This window comes from Lagopus muta, chromosome 6, assembly GCF_023343835.1.
Source record: "Lagopus muta isolate bLagMut1 chromosome 6, bLagMut1 primary, whole genome shotgun sequence".
In the NCBI taxonomy this organism is placed as follows: Eukaryota; Metazoa; Chordata; class Aves; order Galliformes; family Phasianidae; genus Lagopus; species Lagopus muta.
Genome location: NC_064438.1, coordinates 15,725,154 through 15,742,752, shown reverse-complemented (window position 1 = coordinate 15,742,752; position 17,599 = coordinate 15,725,154). Strand labels below are relative to the sequence as shown.

Genomic DNA, 17,599 nt, shown 5'->3' with positions numbered 1-17,599 from the left:
ATGGGGCCAATACAGGCTAGCATACAAATAAAGCCACTTGCTAGGTTTTACACTAAAATGGGTAGAAAGACATTCCAGTTTTACTAATGCTCTTCCCCAGTCCTTCTAGCAGCTCCTGTTCACACTGCCAAGAGGGCTTAGAAAGGGCTGGAGGAGGTCTCTAGGAGACATCTTCCCTTCCTTGAATGCCAGGTTTCAAGGGGCCACAGACATCTGTTCCCTAAGCTCTGCTAAGGCTATCAGGGACACGCACCCGCCAGGCTTCACAAAGGTGAATCTCAGCATGCCTTTCATTAATGTGAGAGAAGAATGCCAAGTGCTTTCCAAATTGGATAACTGATGACAGGCCAATCTGGGCATATAGACACTCTGCAATGCTGTCTTGTTATCAGTGCAGCTCAGAACTCTCTCACTTGCAGAAGGAAGGAGGGCAGGAAGATATTGTGATCATGGCAAACACTAAGAAGAGGAAGCATTCAGACATTGCCAAATTCTGGTCCATGTTTCATTCACCCAGTGATCCAGGCTAATTGCTTACCTCCTGTCTTGAGCTGGCAATCTGGAAAGGCAGGTGTCAGAGAAGGGCCACACAAATAAATGGCACATAGGAGTCATTCATCTCAAGCAACATTACAAACAGCAAAAAGTTAAATGTAAATGTAGTACTGGACAGATCCATTTGGCATAGATCTTAGGAAGCTAAGAGGACAGTGGTGCCTTCTGAGAAAACACATCCCAAGTCATTTCCAGAGAGGACTCGAATTAGCCTCTGCATATGCCAGGGCCAATGCTCTTCAGCTCCCACTGTGCACTTAAGAGTTACCAATTATTGTTGGCACTCCGTGTTCCTGAAATCACTCAAGCATTCAAGAGCTAAAGAAGAAGTGCATAAGTCTGCATCTACATGGACTTTGTAATTACAAGCAATAGACTCCTGGTTGGCCAAGGAGCCAGCTTTGTTCCCTTGAAGCTATCAAACAGCAGGTCAAGGTGACCTTTAAAAGAGGAAGCAAAAAGCAATGGACTCATGTAGGGTCAAAAGCAGAGGGCAGATAGAAGTGAGAAAAAAGAACAAAGCAGAGACTGCAACAACATGACAAAGACACAAAATAAGAAAAGACCATATAAAATAGGTAAGAAAGGAGCAGCAAAAGAATCAAAGCTCTTTATGGCCAGAAGAGAAGCTCAGGTGATTGTCTCCAACCTGCCGTATCACAGAAGGGATTGAGTTGGAAAGACTTACAGAGAAAAATTTAAAGCACAACTAATTTTTTTTTTTTAAAGTTACCTGATCTGTTTATCAGCCATTTAATTCCAACTTGATCTTGTTAAGAAATGGATTTGTTCCTTCAGACAGTTCCTCAACTACTTCTTCAGTCACTCCTTTTCCAGTTTAGCTTCTTCCTGAGAAAGGAGAGAGACACCAAGGAGATAAAGTTGATAACTGGGCACTTACACTCTTGCTGGGTAGGCTGCAGGGTGAGACAGGCAGAGGAAGAAATGACTTAAGAGAGCACCCGGTCTCCTCTGATAGAGGAGTCTGAGCTGCTGACTGAGCTCCCGAGGGAGCCTTATAAATATGTGTCTGTGTATATACAAATATAGATGCACAAATGGAAGGAAGAGCTGCCAGAGCTGTCATGCTCCAGGAGCACGTGAGCAACCTTGGGTACCGCTGTTCTGGATGCCAATGCACAAGCTCTGCCAGGCACCCAGGACAGCGGTACCCAACACTGCCCTTCCAAACCATCAGCATCTCCAGACCCAGCCCCCTGCAGGTCTGCACTCCAAGACAAACGTCACTGCAAGATGCCATGCTTGTCGTGAGGCATCTCAGCATCACTCAGCCACTCTTCTCCCTCTCCCCTTCTAGTTGCTGCCTGGGTGGTGAGACCAAAGCAGAGGAAATTTCCTTTTCCTTTCCATCAGGAATGGAAATTTGCCCCTTGATTGCAAATATGATCTCTAAGCTTCATAGAATTTCAACACAGCTCACATCCAAAAGAGTAGTTTGTCTTGGCTTAGTTTAATCTATTTCCCTATCAATTTATCCAGAACAAGACCAAAATACAAAAACAAAGCAGAGAGGCCAGCTACTGCTGACAGCCTGTTATCCCAGCATGGACAAGCCCTGTACCAGGAAAGCTCTCATGATAACATCTACAGCCTCAACAGGATGTTTGTGTTCCTTGAAGCAGCAGCTCTGACAAAACACACACACTGCATGCTCCTGACACCTTATTTCAAGCTCAGGCACACTTCCTGTGTGCTGCCCTGCTCCCCAGGAGTCCGTGTTGTAAAGGGCACCCCAAGAGCAGACAGCAAGGCTGATAATGAGCTTCTTACTTGCTGTCTAATCCCTTCCTTCTGTGCAACCTCTTGGTGTCAGCCCCCTGTCTGCACAGAGACTGCAAAGCCTTCACTGTCCATCCATCCCACCAGCAGTGTTCCTGCTGGGTTAAAAGCAACTCTCCTGGTTTCAGAACAGGGCAGAGGTACCACAATCCCTGGTGAACCGAGACCCACACAGGCTGTATAGCCACAAGCCTCTACTGCATCCTCTGCCCTAACAAAAGCTACTCAACCAGCAGATGTGATCATTTAGCATTTGATAACTGTTTGTACAGCACCTGGCACAGCAGAGGCCCCAGTGCTCACAGCCAGGGGATTTTAATGCATTACGGGATTTTAATGCACTGAGGTGGAAAGCTTGTTTGAGCTCTGTTTGCTTAAACAGAGCTCCAGCAAATGACCATTTGCAAAACAAACTCAACTGCAAAATCTACCTGAGCACTCCAGAATTCCATGAGGCTTTTAAAAGGGGGTATGGGATGAAGCCCACGGTGCCCCATTGAAGACTGCAGGGAGAAGCAGAGTCCAGTTCCTCCCACAGCAGAAAAACAACTGCTGCAGTTAGAAACTGGAAAGAGAATGCTCAAAATCTTCTATTTTTAAAAGAAATCCAAAACAACATTATACTTGTATACATTAGTAGTGGAGGTCTAAGCTTTATCACTTCAGGAGCACAATGTTCTTTGGAGCCAAATAACACAAACCATAGCAGTTTTGCTATGTTTTGTGTACTTGCGTACAAGCAAGTGCATGGCTCCAAGGTCAGAGAAAAAGGGCTTGTACCCACCACTGCCCTTACAGCATAGCAGGGGAAGCCAGCAGTACCCCAGGCTTGCTCTCATCCTGGAAGATCTCAGCTGAGCTCAATGGCTGTGAGGACAATAGCACCTCCAGGACTGGGAACCCCCAAAGCACAAGTTAACAGGGGAAACTGGTGGCAGCAGGGACAGAGCCATGAGAGAGAGCCTTCAAGTGGAAGGGGGTTCCTAAATTGCACATGCCATAATTAAGAGAGTGAGAGCTGCACAGGCGATGAATTATGTGGCGTTAATTTCTTCCTAGAATGCTGTTAACGCAGCTAGGCATGGATTAATGCCCCATTACTCGCACACCAGGACATCCCTTCTGCATTTATTAAAATGATCGAGCAAATTAGTTTTAGAGTGACATGCACACTGCAGCACAAGGAAGCACCTCTGTGCTCGGCAGAGAAGCACCACAGCCCACACTGCCTCATGTAGGCAGCCCAGGAACCTCCCTCCATTCAGCTCCTCTCCTCACCCAGCTTCCAAAAACCAGCTCCAGAGAGTGATGGAGCAGCCAAGTTAGGGGTAGTTCTCCACAAACCTAGCTTGGGATACATCTGATCCTCACAGCTTCTGGCCCTGGAAAAATGATATCATTCTCCTCTCTTTCCTTGCTACGTACCCCACACTCACCTGTGAGCTTTCCTATAAGGTTTCCTCCAGGCTGGCCAACTCTGAACGCCTCAGACCTGCTGCACAGGGCTGGACTTCAAACCTTCGCTTCTCCTCACCTTATCGCCCAAGGGAAAAGTGCTTACTCTGGAGAACACCACATAATTATATAGTAATTATAGGAATCCCAGGGCAACCTCAGGCAAGGAGGGATGCCTGCAGCCTCACAGTGTGTGCTATGTGCTACAGCAAAGTGAGGAAGTGGGGCAGCGTGTTAGGCTCTCTGTTTTATCCCAAACCTGTGATGTGTGACCCAAGGGATCCTACCACTCTACACTCTGTCCTGTCCTGCTCTCCCTCTGCCAGACTGAAAAGTGCTGATTTATGTGAGTACATACAGCCGCTGCCTTGACAGAAGACCTTTAGCCAACGTTGCTGGCACTGTTGCCATAGGAAGAAACCCTGTCCTCTCCCCATGACACACGTGTTCCCATCCCCACTTTCGTGCCAGCACTAACATTTGTGCAGGATGGTCAGGCAGCGATGACAGAACTCAAGGCCAGCACATGCTGAAGCTGTCACTGAAAGCAAACATTCAAACTGCAACCTTGACTTGAAAACAAACAGCAGAAGGGGAAAACAGGACTCCCTTCCACATATTTCCATTTGTCTTGAGAGCAGACAAACTCAGTGCTCCAGCCAGAAACCAAGGAACAGGCTCAGAGGGTAAGAGAAAGGAGCAAAGTCGTGCCAGCACCCACTTTGTAGAGGAGACAGCAATGCTACTGATCACCATCAAGGATCAGGAAGTATCCCCACTGTGAGGCATCCACACTCCTCTGGCAGCACAGAGGAGCAGAGCATCCCCTTAGTCTCACAGTGCCCACAGGCAAGCAGAAGCCCCAGCACTGCAGCTGCACACTGAAACACCCACCTCGCAGCCAGGAGGGAGCCCACAACCAGCCTTGTGCACCCACGCTGAGCCTTGGAAGCAGCCTGGAGCAGGACCCTGCAGCTCAGGTGAAATCAGGCCAAAGTCCCTGTGGGGAGGTGCCAGGCTGCCTGCCCGCCTCATTGGCCCCAGCACTCCACTGAGGACAGGCCTGGTGGCATGGTGCCTGATGCATTGCAAGGTGGTAGGGAGAATCACTCCTCTACCATGGCACAAAGCTCCACCACCCATCAGAGCACACCCTACCAGGCAGAAGGAACTGAAGAGAGCAGCCAGGCAATCACACAGTGCCAGGACATCTGCATTCAAGTCAGACAAACCTGAGGAGCAGGCCTGAGCCAACCTGGAACAAAAGCTAGATACACCCTTCAAGCTTTGCATGTCTTGGGAAACCACCCCAGATCCAGAGACTGAAAGCTGACACTCAGCTTAGAGCAGGGCTTACTGCGACGCAGTGCTGAGCTGCAGTACTGCAGCACACCAAGAGGTCCTAGCACTGAGCTGGGACTCAGTATTGTAGAAGCTGTGCAAACCTTTAGTCAAGGACAATCCCTGTCCTGGAGGCTTTGCAGCTGAACTGTATGATGGGATGAACAAGGACAGCATGACCAGCAGTGACTCAGACAGTGCTCACACAGCAAGTCCTGCTGTCCAAGGGATTGGGGCTGCCACGCTGATGGAATGGCAGGGCAGGCTTCAGCAGGGCAAATGAGCTGGCAGCCATCTCTCTGAGAGCAGCAGAAGGCAAGACATTAAAACGTGCTTATAAGGAAGTAACTAAGTCAAACTTGGTGCTACCTCTCCATGTCTTCTATAGAAACATGGACAAAGCAGTACAGGAACCAGAGGGCCAAAACTCCTTTCCATGCATCTCTTACTGTAACATCTTCAGTGCCGTGGTGATACAAGGCCATAGCACTGCAGCAGCAATCCAGGCTTGAGATATTGCTCTAAAGCAGTGGTAGGCTCCAGGGTGTGCTCTGCATAGACCTGCATATCCATGCACAGATTCACAGGGATCTGTAAGAAATAGCTAGAGAACAACTGACTCATATGCAAACACAATGAACAATCTGTGTGCAAGCTTCTAGAGAGAATGATTGTTGAAATGAAGTTTACAGTGGCCTACGTTACTTTGCAGCTGGAAGCATAAGGTAACTGACAGACACGAAGGCAGTCCAGACATGACCGTGCTGGTATTCAAGTAAGTTCACAGCTTGGACATTGTGGATGACACAAGTGTCTGCTTATTGCCAGCAATCCTCCTTCCAAACGCTGCTGAGAAATCATGTAGTCACACACTGAAATGGTGTGACTCAAAATGATTTTAAACCCATCCTTACTCTGGATCGGCTCTCCAGGCTCACTTTTATGGAATTGCAGCTTCAGAGAGATGAAGCATTAGCTGGAGAAAGAGGACAAATTAACTGAAAAACTGGAGTGTGGAAGACCGGAGACACAGATGGGAAAACAAGCAAGAATTTGTATAAAATGTGTCCTTTTCTCTACTCTGTGGTGGCCTTGTCCTAAAAAAAAAGGCAGAACAAAAGTGTGATGGTGACAGACAGACCAACCCTTTGATCTGGAAGGACTCATTGCTAGCTGGGAAATGAAATGTCGTGAAGCCCTCACTCGGGTGCTCTGCCAAAGGATTGAAAAAGTAGAAAAAAAGGCTCACCCCACCTAAATTTAAAATAATCACCATGTGCAAAGCAGTAGCTAAAAGCTACCAAGGAGCCCTGGGGAAAATGAGGATTGGATCCAAGCTTGTTCGATAGGAACAAGGCACACAGGGCTGAACTGAGGTCCTTGAGTGTGAAAGAGCTCATTCATTCTCCATCAGCAACAAAACCAGGATCTTGGCTCGCAGCATATTGCTCTCCACTGAAGAAACAGGGCTTCAGCAGCCCTGCTGGGAAGAACAAGCATCATTTCCAGCCAAATCATGGCACCTAAACACCCACAGAGCTGTTCCTGTCTGATGCCTTGAAGTAAGTTCTCTTGGGATGGCGCCAGCTCACCCACGCTGGCAGACCTGGCCATGGTGGCCAGACCCAAGGTTTTTCCTTTACACGGGAGAAAACAGACGAATTCTTTTTCTTTTGACAAAGAAAAAGAAAACCAAAACACAAATCCAAGTTTAAGTTTCCCCTACGCCACGTAGGTGTTGAACAGAGTGTGTGCTGGAAGCAGAGAGCATTACTGCAAGCACACACTCACACCTCTGCTCATTTTCATGGGGTCTCCTTACCCATCTTGCTGTAACAGCCTGATTACCTCAGTGATGCTCCTGCACAAGCCCATGGTGACAGTGAACAGTTCAGGCCTTGATAGCCCAAGGTTACTGACCCGTGGCAAGGTGGAGAAGCTCCAAATGAGCTAAATAACAAGGGGGAGAGAGAGTAGGCAGGATACCCACACTTCTGCTCTGAGTGCTGTTGTCACATCATGCTGATTCATTCTATTGGTGCTTCCTGACACACAGCACAGGAAACAGCGCTGGCTGTTTAGCAAACCTGCACCAAAAGCTTCCCTCCAACTACCGCGCCTGCTGTTAATTCCCTTCACAGCTCTGCTCATTAATAAAAATACAATTCAATAAAAGAGAACCGCACGTACCAACACCTTGCCCAGATTCCCTCAATGCTGCCTGATCCTGAGTCACCGCCAACGATTAACTGTTGCCATTCAGTGAGGAGGACACGGTTATTAAATTAATAGGGGGTGCTTAACCTGGCTACAAATATACATGAGTTCTTTGTGCCTTAGTGAGCTAATAAGGCATGTGCTAATTACATTAATTCAAACAAGCCCAGTGTGCCCTGAGGGCAAAGGGAGAGAAGGGCGCAGCAAACGGAGGCTCTTTCATAATAGCTGCACAAGAGGGGAAGGTACTTGCCTTGACAAGGCTTTGGGAGGAGCAGCATCCAAGCACTGCAGCTCGTACCCTACGTGGCTAACATGCAAAAAGCCCTGGCTGCAAAGACAGAAACAGGATCCTCTCTCAAAAGGGCCACCTGGCTTGGCCTTCTCTGCCTCCCTCATTGCAGTGCTGGGCACACCGTGAGCTGCAGGCTGACACTCACTGCTCTGGGGCAGCCAGCTGTGGCAGGAAGGCCATAATCCCAGAGAAGTTGGGTTAGCCTCAGAAAGGCTCCTGCCCCCCAGTCCAGAGGAACCAGACCCTCACCTCTGCCATCACCAGAGAGGAGCCTTCCTCGGAGCTCAGTGTTTGCTTGCCGGCATGCCAAGCTGGGAGAGGAAGAGGAAGGGCAGAGGAAGTAGGTTGCATTTCTTTGCATCTCTAAGGACACGTGCTCATAGAGTCCTTTGCAACGTGTGCGTGTGCTCCTGCGGACACTAGGAGACTCTCATAGTGCAAAGCAAGAGGTTTTCCCCTCTGTTCTCACTTCCCCCCATACCACGTGCACCAGGCAGCACAAAGCACTGGCCCAGGAGGGCATGTGAAACCCAGTGTTTTACAGACATGATGCTTGCTGCTCGCCCCAAAACCAACATCCCCCAGAAGGCACGAGGAGAGATGTGGGGCTACAGAAGTACAGCATGGTGCGGTTCATTCTGTAGAAAGAGGCACTAGTTCAGGCTCTATGCAGCCCTGACTCTGGGCTGGCAGAGAAGACACAAATATTTCCACAAAGGAAACCATAATGAGGATTTTTATCCCATGGAAAGTGCATCACTCTTAAGCCACGTCATTCCCAGCAGAGGCTGTGGTTACTCAGTGACTAGCTCTGCATAAACGCAGGCCACTGCCAACAAGGCAGCTCCTCCTTCCCCAGCAGAGATTGGCATACAGGCTTCAAGCTGAGCCAAGCCTATTCAAGGTGCCTTTTGTACAAAAGATCAGGTATGGAGAGTAAACAGAATATCCTTCCAGCATCCCAAATGGTTTGCTACAGCAGGGAGAGACTTTTCTGAGGAAGGTAACTTTTATCATCACCTCCCACTGCTGAAGCCAGAATGTGACTAATACTCCCAGTGCACTAGAAGTGCCAGCTAAATGTCACACTAAGCAACACTCCTTGCCTCCCAGCCACAGGAACGGCACTACAGGATAGCTCTCAGCAGACACTGCCGCTGCCATCCCTTTGCTGTACCGGTCATGAACATACCTGCTTTGCTCCTGCATCACAAAGCTCATTTTTCTCCTCCCATCTCATCTGCTTGCTTACGCCAAAGCTCCTCAGAACGTGGCAAAATGGTTCCTTACTAACCACACGTCTTCAGCCCCACATGGGTCACGTTGCTCCTTAAAGAGGTTAGCAGCTCTACAGGGGAAACTGAGACGTGCTCTGTGACAAGAAGGGAATTGCCAAGGGGACTGCGACTGCTGCCTGGCAGCTCTGGAGGCTGCAGCGTGATCCATCCGTCAGCTCCCTCCTCACCCGGAGAGCTGTGAATCAGCAGAGCCTTCAGCAGGCTGCACGCAGGCAGGAGCTCCCAGCAGGAGGAGAATACATTTAGGAGGCTACAGGCAAAGAAGAACACACGCAGTCCTGCTCATCAGTATGGAACAGAAGGAGATGGGTAACACGAGAAAGGAAAACAAGGGAGAGGAAGAAAAAGAGAAATGAGATTAAACTTGGGAAGTCATTCTCTAGATACGAAACTCCTTACCTGGATGCTCCATGTGCACAGTGCAGTGCTGCCCGATGTATACTCACATATAACAGGCACACCCGGCATCCTCAGTGAAAGGATTCGTCTTGCATTGTTTAGGAATAAGACCTGTTTTCAGAAAGTGTCCAAAAAACCCACCCCAAGGTGCCTGACACACACGGCACTGCCCTGCTCCAACCACCATCCAACACTACTTCACTGAAGAGCACATGGCAGGAGCTGGCAATAATGTCAGACATTCCAAACTGCTCTGCCAAAGAGCTGAGCAATGGGCATGCTTCTCTGGAAGACTACTGGTGGTTTTGCAATGCATGAAGCAGATACAATGCTCCATTCCAGTCCTAGGACAGGGGCTTCTTGACTGGGCTTCAATTCACAACCCCGAGTGGAGCCAGCTGGGGCTGCCACCATGGGAAACTGCCCATCTCCTGCATCCCACACTCACCAGGCACGCAGCACACACCACCAGCACTGAGCCTACCCCAGCAGCACACAGGTGCCCTCCCCAGCACGGAGGGGCTGCAGATGGGGCTGGCATGCAGCATGACACCCAGCACACTTGGGCACGTGCCCACACAACGCTCAGCAGCGGCCTGGCATCTCTTCCCACCCCTTCCTAAGCCAAACCCAGACCATCTGTTAAAGTATTTCTGCAGATCGTTCCTCTCTTGGGAAGGGCCGGGGGCCGACTTTAGTTATTTATATAGCGTCTGGCATTTCTGCAGCACTCCTCACTTCTGTGTCCAAGCAATCTCCTCTGGCAGTTTTGGAGAATCAGAGCGGGGTACCACTGAATCTTCATTTTAAGATTTCTGAAAAAAAACTGTTATCAAAACGACAACAGCTGCCCACGCCGTGCACACATTTAGCTGCTAAGAAAGCAAGTGGGACATAGGTCAGGGAAAGAGGGTCAGGCCAACACAGTGTGTTTTACGTCCTTTAGAAAAATTACCACCCTTGCAAGATAGCCTTCATAAACAACAGCTGTTCCCCAGGGATGAGATGAACCAACAAGTGTTCCTGTTGCCTCACAGCAGAGAAGAGCTTACCCAGAATGTGGACAAGGAAGCTGTCCCTGTTCTTAGGAAGAATGGCAACAAACACAACAGGAAAACAAAGCACCCAGAAGGGACCATTTATTATGTCACACTGTACCTTCTGCAACAGCTACTACTGCAAAAGTACATGAATGGCAGGATTGTGGAAGTGCTGCTTCCTGGTAGATTGCAGGGTACAGGGTCAGAGATTAACATTGTTCTACTTATCCATGGTCATGCTCTACGCCTGAATCCGTGGCAAAGGAGAAAACAGAACCCAAATTCACAGTTAGCGCTGAAATATCTCAAAACACACTTCCCTCTTTTTTCTGCATAAATCCCTAGCTGCCATAATTCAAAGAGATCACTGAACGTGGCACCAAACCAATTCCCAGTTTTCACATGGCCTAGGACAAGTTGTTTCCACTCCATCGTACCTGCCATACAGCAGGGAGCTGCCCCATCTCCTCTGCCACAGTGTGCAAGCAGCACATCCACTGGTATGAGAAAGGAGCCAGGCAACGCAGCGACAAGGATCTATATTCTTCTCCTCCTGTCCCTTCTTACATGATTCCTCCAAGACAGAGCAGGAAACAAGGCAAAGCTATGCATTCACCCTACCTTGGGTGCTACAAATAAGCCTACCTGGCAAAAGAAGGAAAACAAAGACAGCAGCGCAATGGCTTCACAAAACGGCCTTGCCAAGGGGGCCATGGCCAAGAGCATGGGCTGCAGACTGCTCTCATGTGTGGAATAAGAGCAGGAGGGCTATGCAACCCAGTGATGAAATAAAGAGCACCCAGAAATTGTAGCCCTGTGTAAACGATATGCATGTGGGAGATCTGCCCGTACTACCTGCAGCACTCAGAACCCAGCCCTGAAGAAGCTGAGCACTTAATTTGAAGATGGCCATCAATCATACGCCTGCTTCCAGGGCTGAGCAGCTGCAGCACAGCCAAGAGATGGGCTGCTGGTGACCTGGGCGTGCTGCCTCACTTCAGCACAGGCTTCTCAGAGCCCTCTGTGTCAGGATGGCTCTCCCAACACACCATGCACAGCATCAGCGAAAGGAGGGAGCACAGCGCAGGGAAGCTGACAAGGCACAGCCACCCACCTACAATAGCACTACTGAAATGAGAACAGGAACTGATTGTGAAAGGTTTAACAAAATAAACATAAAATTGCATGCCTGCGAGTGGCTCACCACGGGCTGCATTAAATCAAGGTCAACAAAGAGCTCACAAATTAAATAAACAGCATCCCATCACATTTCCTCTGACACCAAGAACAAGCATTCCTGCCCGGGTACCTTTCCCTTTTCCAAGCAAATAATCTCTGTGTGGGCAACAAATACGCCAAGCTTTTCTATTTGCAGATGTGTAAGAGGAAACTGCTAGACAGAAATCCAAACCACACAGAGCGGCAGGGTTTTTTCAGGGGGCTTATTTGGGTGTTTGCACCCCATCATTTTACATTAACAACCACAGGAATCACCCTGCGATCAGTGCCTGCAGAGCAAGGGACAGAAGGAAGGGCTGTGCTGGAGGCACACACACAGGCACCTCTGCAGCAACATTCAATGCTGCTGCACCCCTCACTGCACAACCAGCCCTCCTTTGCCCCTCAGTCCAAATATTTCCCAAGGACACCCCACCTTTCAGCAATTACAGCGTATTCAGCAACTGCCCTCCAAGAGCATTACATTTCCAAGAGACATACAGTGGGGTGAAGGACTTTAAGATTTGCCAAACCAGCATCCCCCAGCCCTGGCCCAGCAGCAAAGTCACCTCCTGCCAGGGAAGACCCAGAGAGAAAGCTGCACTCCACCATCCCTTGACACTTCTTACTGAGATGCAGGAGCAGATAATCAGTCACTCCAGTGCATCAAGGGATAACAATCTGTTTTCCCAGCACTACGCAGTCATTGTGCAGCCTGATCAGACTTTATCCCTCATGGAAAAGCTTTTCTTAAGGGATCTGTAAAATTAGTCCTCTAACCAATGATGCCAGGTCAGGTAGGTAGTTCCCCCATCTCATCTACTAACCTAAGCGTGGCTGGAAAAGGACAGCAAATGACCCTAGCAAGCTCCTGTGACTCCTATCTCCATGTACTCCATGTAACTCAATACTGCACACTATCCCTTCTTAAAATGGCAGTGGGACAATCTTCTAGGGCCCTGGCATCTTACTAAGACACTAACAAGATTGCCAAGTGCCAAACGAGGCCGTGAACGTTCCCTCACAGCAGGGCCGTGCTCCAAGTTATGATCCAGGCATGCTCAGTGTCCCAGCACAGCCATCCACCCCTACCCTGAGCGCTGACCTCAGAACACAGCATGACTACCTGTGACCAACGTGCTGTAAACAAACAAGCCCAGGGGCTCAGCACCAAAGAATCACAGAGTCATTAAGGTTGGAAAAGACTGCTAAGATCATCTAGTCCAACAACCAGACCATCATTACCATGTCCACTGAGCTATGTCCCAACAGTCTCCACGTTTTCTGAACACCTCCAGGGACTTCACCACCTCCTTGGGCAGCCTGTGCCAGTGCATCACTGCTCTTTCAGAGATGTTTCCTAATAGCCAATCTGAACCTCACCTGGTGCAACTTGGGGCCATTCCCTCTCATCCCATCGCTGTTACCTGAGAGAACAGGCTGACCCCCACCTCACTACAACCTCCTTTCAGGTCACAGTAGAGATGGAATGCTGCACCTGCATGAATGACGAGATGCAGTACTGCACAATTCAAAATCCTGCAAGGAAGAAATTCAAAAGGGGCAAGCATCCTTAAATTATGTCATTTGTTTTCTGGTGAAGGGCTAAGAATAACTCTCTTTGGGCCTCCTCTGTACTTTTGCTGACAGCAGCCTGGAAAGCAAAACACAGCCTGCAACTGAGAGCACAACCGCCAGCCAACCCCACACGATGCGCTGCTATCAGCCCAGCGCCACTCTGGTTTGATTGCCTTTTGCTTCCCACTGCCAAGAAGCACGTTTAGGAGCGAGCCTCAACAGCATGCAGCGGATCAGAATCACTGCAGCTTCCAACCCAGCAGCCAGTGTGACAGGTCGAGTCTTCACGGCAGAGCCCGCCTAGAGGTGTCGGCAAGCAGCTCAGCCTGTGCCAGAGTGCCGAGATTTTTGAGGAGTTCAAAGAGACGGAGGTGTCCTGCTCTGATGTCTCTGGACTGACAGCGTGGCAGGGCGCAGGAACTGCACACCGAGCTCCCTGCAGCACAGAGGCCTGGGGCACTGGAAAATCCAATTCCCACGAGCCCAGCATCCCTGCAGCGCGCAGAGGATGGGAGGATGCTCGGGGTCTTCCCTTCCCGGGGTGACCTTGAGGAAACCCCTGAAGCTACCCACATTTCCACGCTCCCATCCGCGATAATAACCTTGACCTACCTCCGAGAGCCGGCTTAGGAAAGAGCCCAGCGCTGCGCGGAGGCCGACCCGCCCGTCCCAGCCCGGCGACGGGACGCTACGGCGCAGCGAAGGGCAGGGAGCAGCCCGGGAACAGCTCCTACGGCACAGCGGCCGCCCCGCCGCGCTCCGGGCGCCGCACACGTGTCCCCGCGATGGGGAGGCGCGGGCGGGAAGAGCGCGGGGCGGATCGCCGCCGCCCCCGGCGCCGCGGGGAGGCCGAGGCGGCCGGGGGGACCCGAGGCGATGCCTGCAGAGTCGGGTCTCGCCCCACACGCGCTTCCGGCCCACCTCCGGGCAGGGGTAGCGGGCTGGGGCAGCGCGGGAGGCGAGCCGCGGCCCCGGGGCCGCCGTAGGAGAGCGGCGGGCGCCGTGCGGAGAGAGCGGCGGCGGGGCTCGTCGGAGGAGGGCTCGCACTTACCGGGCTGGCAGCGGCGGGCTCCCCCCGGGCCCGAAGCCGGTGCGGAGCGGGGTGCGGAGCTCCTCTCCCGGCGGCGCGGCTCGGAGCGGCTCAGCTCTGCCCTCTGTGGCCGCGCTCAGCGCAGGAAGAGCGGCTCTGCCTCCCCGCCCGCCGCCGCTGGGCTCTCCCCGCCCGCCGCCGCCGCGTCGCCATGACAACGTGGAGCGGGGCCTGCGCTGCGCTGCGCTGCACGGCTCTGGACACGGCAGTGCCCATAGGCTGAACCCACGCTCTGCAATACGAGCGGGATGTGCAAAGCCTCCTGCCGCGCCTTCCCCTGATAAGGGGCAGCGGCGCCTCCACCGACCCAACCCTCCCATCAGGCAGCTCCCTGCTGAGCTCCCTTACGGCAGGGGTAAAATTACAGAACAAACAAAGGTGGTCAACAAAACTGCTGTTACCCTCAAAATAAAGACGAAGCTGGTTGTTGTGAGGTGAGCCCTGACCGCAGCTGCCCGGCTTTACCACCTCCAGGCCACAGCAGCAGCTCCCCAAGCGCCAGCTCTGACAGAACGACACCACTTTCTGTTGTTTTTGCCCAATTTTGTACTGGAACAGATGGATTCTGTTTTTCTCACGTCTGCTGCAGATTGAGAACAACACCTCTGATGAGTACGGAGGAGGCGGAAAGGGCTGCAGCACCAACACACAGGCACACACATGCAATGGGGTGGGGAGCCCATACCTTGATCAGACCTCCTGGTGTGGGTCTGCAGCTGGCCAGCTGAAAACGGAGTCTGAGAAGGACAGGCAAAGGGAACTGCTTTTTAAAACACTTTAAAGGGTAGCAAAACGGAGGAAGGACACAGTGGGCTTTTAGTGTGGTGTCTGATAGCAGTATCTCTGTGCTAGACTGTTCTGTGCTATTCCAAGGATTTCAGATTTATATCAAGGACTCAGAAGCGAGAATCAGGCTCTGGATTCCTTCAGAACCAATTCCAGCCTCACACACACGCAGCCAGGGTTGCAGATCAGCCGGTATGCAAAGAGCAAGGGGACTTGCGTACTTCAGGGTCAGTCTGGGTGCAATAGCAGTGGGTCCATGGTCTTCAGGGGATAGATAAATACTCTGTGGGGCCCACAGACCTGACTCCTTTTACCGAAAAGATCCACTGAGACCATTTCAGCAAGCTTTGGAAAATAACAGATGTGAGGAGGAGAGCAGCAGCCAGCCAGACCTGTAAGGCTCTTGATAATGGTCATTGACATCACATTGCTGAGGAAAGGATAGTAGAGCACAAGGCTAACGAGCAAAGGCTAACAAGCACACTGTGTATACAGAAATGACAATGAAATGGAGTTGTGATAAAATGCCCAGACATGTCTGAGATGCGCATGTGTCTGAAAATGAGAGGAGCTTGTTATCACTTTGTTAACCAGAGTAAGAAGATGCCAACCAGAGGTCAGTAAAATATCAGATGCTATGATAATGAGATGGATGAAGATGAAAAGGGGAGAAGCTTGCACTCTTTTCAGCCTGGAAATTCAGCAAAATACATGGAGGTGAAGATCCGCACAGAAAGCTGGTTCCTGATCATTCAGCAGCTATCTGGAAGGAGACTCTGCACTCTGTGGGGTTCTTTTGGCTGAGCATCATGCCAAGACCAACTTCCCCATGTGCAGACATGCTGGCACAAGTGGACACAGCCACTCACTCACTCACCCACAATGAGACTAGGGGGATCCCATCACCTGATGAAGGGATGTGGACTGTTCCCTTCTGGAAGCAAGGCAGCCACTACAGATGAAGATTTTCTGTCTTCCTGGAAAAGCCAGGCACAACCCTCCTTGTTCTTCTCTCCTTTGCCATCTTGCCTCTCACCAGGTCTCCAAGCTTTCAGTTTCAGGAAGCACAGGTCCTACCAGTGTTCCCCATAAGGGGCTGCAGAGCTGGGCAGAGAAGATCCAAACATCTGATGCTGTAGGACCTTCTTTGGGTCCCCACTCCACCAGATTTGCAAAGGCATCAGTGGGTTTCACTTGGCTGTACGCAATGAGACAAAAGCTGAGCTGAGCTCCTTGTGGATAGAAGGGAACGGTTATGCTTTTTATCACACCTTGCCATTCCCTAAATGGGCTGGTTGGACAGTGTTGTCCCCTGGCAAGGAAGAGGTTAACGCTGCCCTGCTTTAATCTGAGTTTCAATAGGACTGCAGAATCACCCGCTTTTATTTTTGGTTCTGCTGCATAACAACTGCCCTTTGTAACCTGCACAGAGCAAAAGACCCGTTTCCTCTGGCAGCCTTTAAGAGAGGGATTAAAAAAAAAGCAGAGGAACAGAATTCGCATTCAGCAAGTGCCAGGTTGTCAAGGTTTCCTCTGCTCTCAGATATAATTCTTTTCTCCTGACAAAATAAATTTAATACTGTCGTGTCAAAAGAGGAGCTTCAAAAGCAGCAACAACCTGTGAGGTTTGATCTGAGGGTGTTTCCAGGCAGGACCCCAGTCATGGCTCACACCTCAACCCTTCTGTGCATGGCAGGGAGTAGAGCTCAGACCCTCCTCTACAGAGATACTGCTGCACAGTGTGATTCCAACTCCCGGAGAAGGTCAGCGAGAGTTCTGTGTTTCTCTGCTCCATCTCTTTCCCCATGCAGAACTGAAATCTCAAAATCCCACATCTCTTGCCAGAGGAAGAAGTGGGGAAAACATCAGCCTGGCTGACAAAGAGAATATGAACTGTTTTTACACTGCCAAGGAAGCACATCGAATTCAGTAGGCTGACAGGAAGAAGCTTTCCACAGGTTTCATTTTTCAGTTTCCTTCCCCATTTGCATTGCTTTCTATTTCAGTAAGATATGGAGTGCTGGTAAATTTCCAGTGCATGGAAAGTGTGGGTATGAAACCAAGGCTTAAAAAAGACAAAGCTGATCAGCTCGGTCACTGATGCCTTCACCCGGTGGCCAAACTGGACAAGAGAATGGTTCTGGTAAACAATTTAACTGACAATGATTGAAGAGGAATTAATATACTATTAACAAAAGTCAACATAATTTCAAAGAAAAAATCTGTCTCAAATAAGCCCAATCTTCGTTGAGACTACAGGACTGATAGTCAAAAGCAAGGGCACAGAGGGGATACGGGAGGCACCCAGCATCCAACCACTAAAAGTACAGCAGAAGAGTTTTAACTGATTCAAAGACTCATTAATTGAGTCACAGATTCAAACCCATCCAAGACCACAGAACCATGCAGGTATGCCAACATAGATGGTCTGTCTGCTCCCTCTGGCCATCAGTCCAGAGGGAGCTGTATTTTTAGCAGCTATTTGATTCAAATTCCTAATAAACAACAGGAGGAAAGCCCTTGATGC

The 17,599-nt window shown here is 50.3% G+C and overlaps 1 protein-coding gene across 6 annotated transcripts in view; it reads right to left on the bottom strand.

Annotated features, from left to right (window-relative positions):
* SLC25A22 (solute carrier family 25 member 22) overlaps positions 1-14,402 on the bottom strand; it is a 38,516-nt gene extending 24,114 nt beyond the window's left edge. The window contains exons 1-2 of one of the 6 annotated variants that reach the window (XM_048947489.1): positions 14,248-14,402; positions 1,289-1,404 (exon numbers count right to left, since the gene is read on the bottom strand). In XM_048947489.1, coding sequence (XP_048803446.1) covers positions 1,289-1,308 — 20 coding nt within the window. In that variant the 5' untranslated portion in view covers positions 1,309-1,404; positions 14,248-14,402. Of the gene's footprint in view, positions 1-1,288; positions 1,405-4,704; positions 5,486-5,600; positions 7,292-7,341; positions 7,855-7,912; positions 9,958-13,808; positions 13,955-14,247 lie in introns of those variants that run through there. The other 5 variants (XM_048947491.1, XM_048947492.1, XM_048947495.1 and 2 more) reach the window with 5 other exon arrangements.
* Positions 14,403-17,599: the final 3,197 nt, after the last annotated feature.